A 13,220-nucleotide genomic window follows, 5' to 3' on the forward strand; every position below is an offset into this window, starting at 1 on the left:
TATTGGTTTGGATTGGACCTGATCCAGTTATAATGAACTCACATTGGACTGGATCGGATTAGACCCCATCCAGTCCAATTAACACCCCTAGACCGACTTAGGCTTATTTCAAATTACTTCTGTTATCCAACATTCCTTAATCAATGCAAAAGAAAGAAAAACAAAGAAAACAAAAGTCTTGACAAAACTAAACTCAAATTGTATTTCTTAAAATCAAAGGAGATTTTTTTTGGCCGGGTACAGGTACATGATCAATAAATTTTCATTGCTTTCAACACAGCTGTCCACGTCCAGGCATTAATTACCACTTCGGGCAAAATCTTGGAATTCCGTAGGCCACCGGAGTTGCTGTGACTGTGAGGACGACATACAGAGTTACAGACTTCTAGCGGGTGCCGACTGTCTTGGGTTGGGGTTGGGAAGATGATTGGGTTTCTAATCTAAAAAAGGAAAAAAAAATTTGCCACGTGTCTTATGTCCATCAGATCAAGCTCTCTATCTGTCGGGTCACACTTATAGTAAAACATAGACCGATAGACGTTCCATTTTGGCGAGGGACGTCATTGGGTCGGATTAAAATTTGAAACCGCTTTGGTGTAGGGTTTTGATTCTTTAATTCGAATGGGCTTCAGGTTAGATTCAGGTTTGGCTGAACCGCCTCACTAAGTATATGTTTTGTTCATTGGGCGTTTATGGATAGGGCATTTATTTGCATTTTTTTATTTTAAATATTTCTTATTTTTGTTGTGTGATTGAACTTCACTTTGAACGTTTTTTATTCTCCATCCCAGATTTACACCCATTAAAATGTGCCATGTTATCATTTGATTTTAAGAAATACTAAGCGTTGGGGGAAACAAGAATTTGATGTTTCTCCAAATGCCCCATGCACAAAAATCAAAGCGTTGATAAATGGTGAAACTAAATAATTGTTTCATTTGCAATAAATGCCAATGCTTATGTGGTGTTGATGTGACAGTATTTTTTCAATAAACGTCAATGGAACCAAACATCCCCTAAGTCATTTTTATAAATTTGATATGATTTCTACCTTCAAAGCCTCAAAGTTCAAAGCTCCGGATTTCTTTTTATGTTTATTTGAGTTTTCTCCCTTTCCTTTCATTAAACGACGTAATAACACTTTAAAATCTATAAACCAAGTTTAAATTTAATTAATGATTTTCAAATTTTTTGAAATTTATTATAAAAATATAATTGAAAGCATAAGTTGGATGGGGAGGCAACAAAATAAGATTTCTCTATAATATAGAGGATGACCAGAGAGATAAGAAAAAGAAAGGGTGTTGATGTGGGAAGAGTAAGGGTATTAATAATAGTAGTAGGGAAGGATGTAAGGACTCTCTCAATACTTTCAAGATGATCTCGTGTGAAAGGATTCAGGCCTTTACTATTTATAGATGAATGGGTGAGACTATAAAGGGAGATAGGAAAACGACACAAAGGAATTTTCCTATCCCAAAAAGGTGGTTCTGATTTGTTAAGCACGTAACGGGTAAGCTCCTTAGAGTTTTTGACATATTCATGAGAATCTTTTGGGATCAAAATTTCCCTTCCTGAAGACTTTCATGTGGGCATGCTTATAACTACAACCCCTTTCGGTAGCTTACTCGTTATTATGTGGGGTGGTGATGCTTCTTTGATGATCACGCAATCATATGAATAGAGTTCCACCGTTGCTACTCGTGTGGCACTCTTTGTTGTCAGGCTGCTCTCAATAACGTTGATGGATGTGACTCATGCTTACTAGTGACATTGCAGACGTCATTACAAACCTTCTGCATTTGTTTCTGGTGTAAATGCACTTTTACACTGATGGAGTTGAGAAACGATGGTTTGGTGAGAGTGTAAAATATGGATCGGCCATTGTGCCCATTTACACTCGTCCTGTTTGGTTATATCTTGTTGCAGTGGGAGATTTATCAGGGAGGGAGAGAGAGAGAGAGAAAGAAGGGTGGACTCGGGGTATAAAGATCTCCTTTCTCAGAAGCTCAGAAGAGAGAAGGGGCAAAAAGATAGAGCCACCAACGGGAGCAAAACACCCAAAAATGATGAAATGTTGCAGCCATGGAGGAGCAAAATGCCCAGAAGCAGAGAACACCCATCTAAATCAGCCTCCAAGTTCCCCCAATCAAACCCTGTTGGAGGTGGTGGCAGTGAAGAAGAATGCCCAAGCAGAGAACACCCATCTGAATCGGCCTCCAAGTTCCCCCAATCAAACCCCGTTGGAGGTGGTAGCGGTGAAGGAGAATGCCCAAGCAAAGAACGCCCATCTAGATTTGCTCCGATGCCGCTGATAGACACCACTTGCTGTTAGGAGAGAGAGAGAGAAAAGGAGAAGAGAGAGAGAGAGCAAGCGAGCGAGAGAGAAGGAGAAGAAGAAGAAGAGAGAGAGAGATGTAATTAATAGTAAATATGTAATTTTTGGTGTAAAATTACATGTTTACCAAATGTCTGTAAAATCGAACCTGGGTGTAAAGTTTACTCCGGTTCAATTTTACACCTCTACCAAACACAGCCTTATGCGATTTTAGGGGATCACAAGGTTCTGCAATTTCGATTTGCAATACCTTTGGCGATGGATAAAGTGTTTATGACAAGTTTTGTTGTGATTGCCTTTGTATTATCATGACTCTTATCCAAGTTCTATGATGATAATCTACATGTACTTACAAAAAGTGTGCGAGTCAGGTCAGTATTTGAGTAAGTCTTATAAGGTCAGGGGCAGTTCAAAAAAGGCATGTTTTTGAGTTGAATCAGGTCAAGTTGGGTGAAAACATTTGAGAATTAGGATTAGGATTGAACCAAACTAGTACTGAACCTGACCTGTTATCCCTATTTCGAGTTTCTACCTCGGTTCGCTCACCCTGTGCTTTCTGAAATTTCTATTGGAATATCTCTGCACCATCAAATATTTATGCAGTAAAATCTCACAGGCTTTGTGTTTGAACTTTCAATTCGTTTTTAGCATGGTAGATCTCCGACTGCTTTAGAGTATGAGGCCTTTCATAGTTTTTCCTGTCCTTTTTTTTTCAATTAAACAGTTATTTTTACCTATTAATACGTGCAATGTATAAAATAAATATGATAGGGAAAATGGTTTGTGCGTAATTTAAAATTAAAATAAAAAATATTGAAAAAATCATTCAAATGAATATAATACAATAAAAGATTGATGAGATATTTTCTAACTTAAAAGGTTTGAAGTAAAAAATTTAGCATATTTCACATATAATTATGTGTATAATGTATTAAATATATAATTAAAATTTCCAAAATTTGCCCTGTATTTTTCAAAATCCGAATTATTCATATATTATATGCTTTTCTGAAATTAATTGTATACAATATGCGCATTATGTGCGAATATACAACTATGGTCCAGTCGTTGTTAGCCCATAGGAAAAAAAACACAAAAATTTGGAACTCTAAGTATGGGGTAATTTAAGTTTAGAAAGCAAAGCCCATATTTTCGAGAGAAAAAATGTTAATAAATCCACTAGTTTCTACTTTCTACCTTTATGATCGATGATGACAAGTTTAATCGACCATGTTTTATAGAGTTTTTCCCCCTTTGTTAGGATTTTAGATTCAAAGTATTTATTTATCTTTCAGATGAAGAAATTAAAGCTTTAAATGGTCTCATCAATACATCAAATTAAGAGATTACATAATTGAATGATAGGTTCTAACTAACAATATGATATGATGTGCACATTATTTGATGATGGGTGTATAGGATTGAAGTTGGAAATGTTCCGATGGCCGTGGAAGGGGACACAGTTGGTATGGTGAAGTGTCTGGAAAAATTTGAAGCAGAACCTTCGTGGTTGATAAGTTCAATTATTGAAGAATGTAGAGGTTTATGATTTTTTGAGGTGCAGTAGAGGTTTATGATAAGGGGTCTTATCTCTGTGAGATATAATACTCAGCGGAGTATTAACAAGGTGTCTCACATTTTGGCTAGGTATTGAAAATTCTAAAAAAAAGACATTGTAAATCTTGAATGAAAAACAGAACAAGCCTAAGGGCTGTTTCCCGAAAAAAAAAGGTGATAAGTTTTTTTTATATAAATCTTCAATGCCTCGTTTATTTTGTGTTATCTGGGTAAGGTGTTTCTTTGAGCAAGCGATTCCATATTATTCAAGTAATCATAAATAACCAATACTCTCTGAAAAAAGGGTAAAGGACTAAAACCTCCCTTGAGGCTTCTGCTAAATACTAAAACGTACCCTCTCTCTTTTTTCAATGGACTTAGACTTCCCTTCTAAAAAATAGCATGACTTTAAATCTAATGGAATCAATAAAAAGACAGTTTTGCTCTAAAGTGTTCTTTAAATTTTCAAAGTACATGAAAAGTTCATTTAAATTTTGGTTGATTTTGAAGTATTTTCTATTGTATGCCACAGCAAAGAAGATGGGAAGCTTTACTGAGGACCTTATAGTGAGTCAATGAGATTTGATTACTAAGATTCAGCAATACATTAAGAACAAAAACGGGTTGGTTTTTGAGATGTATAGACAATCAAACTAAGAAACACAACTTACAGAGAACAAACATAAAACTCCAATGAGGGGTTCAAGCAGAATTAGTAAGCAGATCACTTCTCTGTGAATGCAAAGTTTGTCTTGACTAATTCAATACTTCATTTCTAGTGAGTCGTTCAAGTAAAATTAGTAATTAGGAAGCAGGACTTTATGCTTTTATTTGTTTTATTCATAGCTCTCTCTGTCTCATTCCCTATATCCCTCCTCATGCCAAGACATGTTTGGGATGTGGATGCTAACACTACTATATGCTGTATTGGTAATGGGAATCATAGGTAACTCTCCTCGTCCCTATCATTCTTTTGGTGCAAGTAATTGGAATTGTAGGCCCTGCTTTGGTTCTTACATGGACCTTGTGTTACAGAGGAGGATTGGTTCCCATCTCAGGAAAAAAAAAGAACAAAAAAAAAAAAAATCATCTTTTATGTAAATCGCTTACATGGCCTCAATGCTTTGATCTGATTTCTTTTATTTGATTTAACTTTTTCTTTTCTCACTCAAGGGTTTATTTAACATGTATAGTGAACTCAACCGAAGACTTGAATCTCTGCTTAAGGGTGAGTCATCTCCGTGAGTGGAGGCTTTTGTCCAAGGAAATAACCATAAAAGGTAAAATTGGGGTTTTCAAAAAATCTCAACTACACTTAATGTTACATACAAACTGAACTTGATAGATGATTAACCGAAGGGAAGCCTTTGTCTGATTACATCACTTGAGAAGGGAGGCCTTAGTTATTGAAAATAGAGGGGAAGTTTTAATATTTATGACAAACTTGGAGAGGTTTCAATCTCTTACACACACAAAATAAAAAAAAAGAACCCCATTATAATTACGGCTGAATATGAGATTATTGCATTTTAACTAATTGATGCAAGAGCGAGATTTGTGAGTTGTGACCAACTACTAAATCATGGACTCAGCTAACCTTCATCATAAGATTCATCGGTTGGTGCATCTTTATCATCCTAATAGGATAATACAGGAGATACGGCAAGTTATGGGGCATTAGATCATGTATCAATCCTGTGTCCCCATGCCAAAGCTGTTTAATTAATAATTGCATTGTTTGCATCGGGTCCACGGACACTCTGATTAGCAAGAATTAACTGTTAAGGCTAAGGCAGATGACCACAACTCTGTTGCGCGTCTATACCATGCCGATTGCCGGTTTTACACATCCATAGCAATGTTCTCTTATGTCGGTTTTATAGGCATTCAGCGCTAGAGTTGTCAATGAATCGGGTCTGGTTTGAGACATTAACTTTTATAAAAACGCCAATAAAAAATTAAATATTAAAAAGTGTTTTAACTGAAATTATATTATAAAAATAACCATTTTAAACAAAAAAAAAAAAAAAAGAATCACAACTCGCAAGACAACCAAGAAAGTTCTATGTTAAGAACCAGTCCCAGCCCAATATTAATTAGGACACAAGCCGCAGAACCAGAACCTTTTGATCGATTTAGTTCTGTTGGGGTTGACCCGACCCATTGACAGTTCTATTCCCCTGTTGACATCAGTTGTTCAACTCCATGCAGCATATGCCAATCATCGAAGATTAAAAGCTTCTTAATTCATACAACAAGACAAGTAGACAACCACAGAAATGAGTTGGCCTTTCAATCCATTTCGTCATGTGGGAGAGGGATGATCTGGATTCATACAAGACAAGTAGACAAACCGTATATATGGGACTAAGACATATCATCAACTGCTGCTAATTGGACGCTTCGAGTCCCATGCTAAACGAATTTGTACAGAAAACTCTTCCTTGTGTCTCATTATCATTAATTGAGACTCAAAGCGTTATCTCGAGATGACCTAAAAAGATTCCTACCTCTCCAATAGTATTGAACTTCGAAACACTAATTATTACACCGAATGAATGTTTATCCAAGAACAAATAAAATAATGTGCCCACTCCATATAGCCGAATCACAGAAAATACAGGAAATGAGATTGCAATCCTCCCAATCTTCGATGGGAGAACTGAGAAGAAAACAGAAAACATTAACGATAAAGGCAGCTGGATAGCCAGTTAAAAAAATGAACGCGTATCAGATCAACATGGGAATGCTATATTATCTCCATGGATCATCCCATCCATTGGGCCCCTCCCTTCTGATAAAATCTACTATGGCCTGTACTGTTTCTGCAACTCTGTTTGACAAGGAATGGTTTCCCCATTCAACTTGAACTTTCTCTGCCCCTCCCATGGCATTGCACAATCTGCATGAGACTAATTCACAGATGTTACTGGTAGCTCATAAGATGATTCATGCTGCTGGGCGAACAAGGTCCATTATTCATTAATCATTGCACAGATACGTCTCAATTTATCACCATGTTGCAAGGTTCTTCTGCAAAGAGTTCTTACCTTTCCACTAATGCTTCCTTATCAACATACTCTGGCACATACTCATCAGTCATAGAAAAAATAACCTGCAACAGAAACCCAATGAGTTTTATTTACCGTTGTTAGAGCTCAAATTGGTTGTAACGAGCCACCTCCTGTAATCACAATCACAATTGCTTCATCCAAACAGCTTAGGGCTTAATGTTAGGTGGGCCCAATTGATAGAATCGGTAGGGGACATAGTGTTAATTCAGGGATTAAAGAAATCAGTGGTTATGATAAAATGAGTGGTTCATACAGGCTTTATCATGAATTTATGATGCAGTCACATTATATCATTTTCTCAATGAGATTACAGCTTGCAGTTATTTCCCACTCATCAGATGGTTGTGATTAGTGATCATAGGAGAATACTTTTCTCCTATTAATACTAACCATTAAGAAAGGATTGAGATTCGGCTACAGAAAACATATGATGTTTATGTGTAGACTGTAGACAATTAGACATTCACCAAAAGAAAAGTGTAGACTGTAGACAGGTGAGCTGGTTGGGTTCCTAAACTAGGCAGCAGACTTCTCCAAGAATGCAAAGAGATACCTTTGTGTATGGTAGATTAGGATTTCAGGATATTTGAGCACATTAACAGATTTCAGTCACTGGGTAATGGGTTGAATGGTTCAATTCTTTGGTTTGATCATTTGACTCAATCAAATAAAAAATGCAAAAAAAAAAAAGAAAAGAAAAATTAAGTAGCAAATAATTCCAAATTATATTTTAAAGCTATTTTATACCAAAATAAGCTATTTGAGATGGGTTGTATGGAGCAGAGCATTGAACAGTCAAGAAACATGTCCAAAGAATGAGAGTGGCAGGAATGCGTACGCTGAGGTGGATGAATGGAAGAATTAAAAAGGATAGGGTCAGAAATGAAGTCATTGAAAGGGACCTGGGAGTAGTTCTAATAGGTGATAGAATGAGAGAAAGTAGACTAAGATGGTTTGGTCATATACATAGAAGACCTTTGACAGCACCCATAAGAAGTGATCTATTGCAAGTTAAAGGGGCTAGAAGTAGGGGTAGACCAAAAAGGACATGGGTCAAAGTAGTAAGAAATTATTTAAGCACTGATAATTTAACAATGGATATGGAATTAAACTACAGTGGGTATGGCTTTAAATGGAAAAGATTGGCGAAACAAGACTCGTGCAGCCAACCCCATAGTTGGAATAAGGCATGGATGATGATTATGATGATATGGCATTAAACAGAACGGAATGGCGAAACAGGATTCATGTAGCTGATGACCCCATATAAGCCTTGGATGATGATGATGACACCTATTTGAGATAGTTCTGACCAAGTCAATATTTCTAAGAACTGAGAAGCCTAAGAAAACCATTTTGGCTAACAGTTCCCAATTCTGATGGTTCAACCATCCCATCCAATGTGGTCCAACTCTGACAAAACTAGGTGTTAAGCTTTACTCCACAACCCCCAAAAAATAAATCTGCACTTGCATTTAGAGTTGGGCCATGGGTGGGGTGCGTGTATTATGAACCCATCTAGTATTTAGTTGGTTGCAACATCATGTATCAGTAACCCACTGATACACTAAATCAAAAGGCTTTGGGGGTTTGACCTACTTCAGGGGTTAGACAGGCCTAAGACCTAACTAAAAAACGGATGGGTGCAAGGTTCAAAGTACCGATACACCCCTTGCACCATATCAGGGTGTATCGATTCTTTGAACTTAGTTGGTTGGGGTAAAGGCCAAACCTTCCCCCAAACCCACCAATCTAGGTTATACTCCTATTTATTCATATTAATAAAACTTAGGGTAAAAGACTCAAACTTGCCCTGAGTTTTCATAAATTGACTTAGGGTTTGACTATGATACTGGAAAAACTTGGAACCAATCAACTGGTGTCATAAAACTGGTATCCAATCATATGATATTTATCAAAATTCACAGGAGGGTTTTGATTGTTCATAGCCCTTCCAGTGTCATGTCTTTCCAACAACATAGATTTTCCCTTGACTTAAACATTCCTTCAGTTTTAAAAATAGACTTAAATATAGCTTATGGGCCAACCCAACTGGACTTAAATATACCCTCTGTTAGTGAAACATTGAAGACCACTTTCATTTGACATCAAATGACCTATTTAAACTTTCAAAATCCCTATTTTACCCTTCTTTGGCTATTTGCCCTAATGTAAGTCTAAACTCTGATCAGCTCCCCCCTTCTTCCCCAATGAAAACTAGGTGACACGTTCAAAAAGTCTTAGAGTTCCATAAAAAGCTGTAACTTGGTACTAGAATCTCTAGTTTAACAAGAAACAAGACAGTATTACCACCTGATATTTTATTGTGCAGAAATAGGAGGGAGAGAGAGTACATTTGGTAGTGATGCCTTGGACACAGACTTTGGAGCAAATGAAGGTAGAGAATTCTCTGGGATTGACTTTGTGAGAAACAAATGGTCCTTCAAAGCCAATGACAACTGGGTACTTTGAATCAATGTTTTATGTCACCTCTGTCAACGCATTGAGAATGGCTCCATGAAGAGCTTCAAGCCATGTTTGTTCCACCAAAAGATCTTCCAGTTTCACATATCCACTCCTTCAGCTTTGGGTTTTGATCTTGCAAGGTATTTTTTGAACTCAATCCTAGTTTTCTGCTCTAACGATCAGAGTAGGAGAGTTGGTGGTGATCCTGTCAGCGTTGTTATGGTCATCAGTGGTGAAATGTTAAGACACTGCTGAATATGATATTAATGTAGCTTCATATAGTTTGTGTATTTCTATATTGCCCAGATATGTTAAGCCACTGTTGAACATGGTTGCTAGATACAGAAACATAAAGCTTGAAGTACTAGACACAATATGACAACCCTTGTATAGGTAACCGGGTATCATAGGGGTGTGTCAGTGTGTGTGTGTGTGTGTTGAGAGAGAGAGAGAGAGAGAGAGAGAGAGAGAAGCAAGTATCATTTGGGGCTCCTCTGTTTTCTGTCTTCATTTCTGTTCGTAAAATAAGTTGTAATTATTATAAACTAAAAGAAAATGAATTGAAAATAAAAAAATAAAGAATCTTCAAATTAACAATATTTAAAAGACTTGTGATCTCACTGTAAAACTTCTATTATATTATAACTAAGAAATGTATACAAGATATGCTTACCTGACAAGGTGTGTTTGACATGTGCCCAAGTCTCATTTTAAGTTGGTCATCACTAAGATCAGAACTAAACATGTCATCATCCCCCAAATATGCACAGAGAGAGTAATACCTACAAAATCATTCAGCAAAAAGAAGAATCACAAATCCAAAAATGCATCATTTTCCTTTTTGGTTCTTGACCAAGTGCAAGGCTGTGTGGTTGAAGTTGAATTGAGTTGAGAAATGAATCATTTTCCTTTTGTATATCATGCTAGTAAATAGGGGCCATTGCTTGGTGCACTGGTAAAAATATTGGGATGACAACCATGAAAATGTGGGTTTCAATCTAAGAGTGACCACTTTGTGCAAGAAAAATGCCAAAGACAAGTTCTGTATCCAGTTCACCACTCCCAAGACCACTTTTACAGATCTTATATGGCTCCTAAACTAAATACACTTGAATATTCTAACTCATACCTACAGACTTGAAACTAAATAGAACTTCTTAAAAGACCTAATGTTAGAAACCAAGACCAAGCCAGTAAACCAGTTATCAAACAAGTGTACCCAAGGAAAAGAGCACATGGGTTAAAACCAGCTGTGCAAGATCCAGCTATGCAAGAGACAAGTGGTAATCTTGATTCTTGAATTCTTGAGCTGTTACAACTACCAACTTGTACATCTATAAATAAAAGGAAAAGCAATAAGAAAGCTACCTAGATTCAACCCAGAATTCTCTTTGTTCTCTCTTCCCTCTCTCATTTCTTTTCTAGGAGATCACACTATCTTGAATCAGTGTTTGTGTTGGGCTGAAACCCAACAGCTGGTATCAGAGATAATGCCAAGCACACGATCCAACTCCATGGAAGACAGGGTCGATCAAATGGATATCGGCCTGCACAAGGTCACCACTGACCTTTAAAACATCAAGGAGTCATTGAATGCCATACTGGCTCAAGATCTGGAGGGGCGCCACTGACAGCAACCTAGAAGGCGATCAGGAAGTTACCGGTCGAGAACACAAACAGATCAGCACTCGACCCGGAAAACTTGACTTCCCAAGGTACTCAGGCGACGATCCAATCCCCTGGATTTTGATAGATGATAAACTTCACATTCAAGGTTCAACTTTGACATAGAGTCAAATAAGTTTGGAAACAAAAGTTTTACAAAATTGAAAGACATATGATCAAGATGACAATGCCATAATTTCAAAAGACTCATTTTCTCATTTGAACAAAACTCAGTTTGGCTCGACAGTCCATGCTCTTAAGGACCATCAAAGAGGTAGGCTCCATCAACTTCATGCCCACTTCCAATCATCTTCCCCATGCTCAACTCCTGAAAAACACAATGGGTAGGAAAAAAGTCACTGAGCAATTATGGGATTTTGTAAGAGAACTAACAAACAACAATTTTTTATGTAATTGGGGCACATGAAAAATAGATCCAAGAGAAAGGTTATGAGTGAGTTTGACTTCATCCTGACCTGAAATAGGGGTCTGAGATCCATTAGCAACAGTAATCTTGCCCTACCCTGGGGTTAACTTATATGGGGTAAAATGTTAAGGCATACCAGTCATATGGGCACTGGCCCCAGAGTCTACAGTCCATGGGCTAAAAGATGTAGAACAAGCAAGTGCAATACCTATGTTGGCATATGAACTAGATGGATTCTAGGTCCAGAACTAACTGAGGAGGATGTACCACTCTTTTCCAGCTGCAACAGTATATTCTTGAGTTTGTTTATTACATCAAAGGAGTCAAGCACATCAGAAGATTAAGCATCATTACCAACTGTAGCCAAGTGAGCATTGCCCTTCTTCCCAGTTTTGTACTTCTCCAGTTTTAAATGAGGATTGAGCTTCCAACACCTTTCCTTAGCACGTCTTGGCTTCTTGCAATAATCACAAACAACACCCTCGGCCTTCTCGATAATAGGGTGCTTGCTAGTATTTTGCTTATGTCCAGATGACATAAAAGTAAAGTGATCAACCACAGGAGGTTGCATCATGGCAGTCCTTCGACTCTCTTCCCCTTGTACAAGACAGTAAGCGGAAGCAAGAGTGACAATGCCAGCACTTAGAATATGTTGCGTGGTAAAATCAAACTTTGGATTCAAGCTAGCCAAGAAATCAAAGACTCTATTCTCCTCTATGTACTTTTGATATTTCTCACCATCTTCAGGGTCCTTCCATGCAAGAGCTTTCAAGTGATCCATTTCTTCCCAGATAGATTGTAGAGAAGAGAAATACATAGCAATAGATCTCTCCTCCTGGCGCATACTGCAAGCTTCCCTCCGAAGCTGGTATACTCTAGCAGTATTGTTAACTTGGGAATAAGTGCCAACAACTCTATTCCAAATATCTTTAGCTGTTGGGAGAAACATGTAGTTTCGAACAATATGAGGTTGCATTGAGAAAATCAACCATGACTTTACAAGGGAGTTATCTTGTTCCCACTTTGCAAATTTCGGGTCTTCAAGATTTGGCTTCACCTTCTTTCCTATGATGAATTCTAGTTTAGCTCTCCCATTGATGGTAAGTTTAGAATATTGGGACCACTGTAAAAAGTTGGTTCCCTCAAGTTTAATAGCAGTTATCATCCCACTGGAAATATCTGAACTTCCCAGGAGCACACTAGAAACCATTTGTACATCCTTAGATGATTCCATATTCTATCAAGACACTTTCTTGCAAACCAAAAAAAGACCCCCAATACTTAACCAAAGCTAAAGACCCAAGAACCTAGGTCACCACACGGTTAAGAGACAAAAGGAGGCCAAAAAACTAGGTTGCCAACAAAATAGAGGGAGAAGAAAATCTCCCAAAAACTATGCAGGGCTTAGAAAATTATGGGACCACTTCCCGTCATTCCCAAAGTGTAAAATGACCTGAATGGTCAAGGTTTTGTAGCAGAAGAACTCATTATACATGATGTATAAGGCTCGACATCAGATCTAGAATTTCTACGATTTTATCCTTGAATAAACAACTAAAAATCATAGAAGCTTCGAACATGGACAAGAGTCATACCAAAAATCCTCTAAAACTAGGGCGAATCAAACCATGTAAGATTCATTGACTACCACAAACACCTGTGCGGATGACATCATCCAACGATGGTTTAAGGT

General features: G+C 37.5%; 1 protein-coding gene across 4 annotated transcripts in view; it reads right to left on the minus strand.

Annotated features, from left to right (window-relative positions):
- Positions 1-6,396: 6,396 nt before the first annotated feature.
- Positions 6,397-13,220, minus strand: part of LOC104596426 (UPF0613 protein PB24D3.06c-like) — a 45,822-nt gene continuing 38,998 nt past the window's right edge. For 2 of the 4 annotated variants that reach the window (XM_088895274.1, XM_010257579.3), the window contains 3 exons: positions 10,109-10,217; positions 6,946-7,010; positions 6,397-6,797 (listed from right to left, as the gene is read on the minus strand). In XM_088895274.1, the coding sequence (XP_088751400.1) occupies positions 6,650-6,797; positions 6,946-7,010; positions 10,109-10,217 (322 nt within the window). In that variant the 3' untranslated portion in view covers positions 6,397-6,649. Of the gene's footprint in view, positions 6,808-6,945; positions 7,011-9,323; positions 9,641-10,108; positions 10,218-13,220 lie in introns of all 4 variants that reach the window. The other 2 variants (XR_016080659.1, XM_088895275.1) reach the window with 2 other exon arrangements.

The sequence above is a fragment of the Nelumbo nucifera genome, chromosome 1, assembly GCF_055504915.1.
Source record: "Nelumbo nucifera cultivar China Antique chromosome 1, China Antique-T2T, whole genome shotgun sequence".
NCBI lineage: Eukaryota > Viridiplantae > Streptophyta > Magnoliopsida > Proteales > Nelumbonaceae > Nelumbo > Nelumbo nucifera.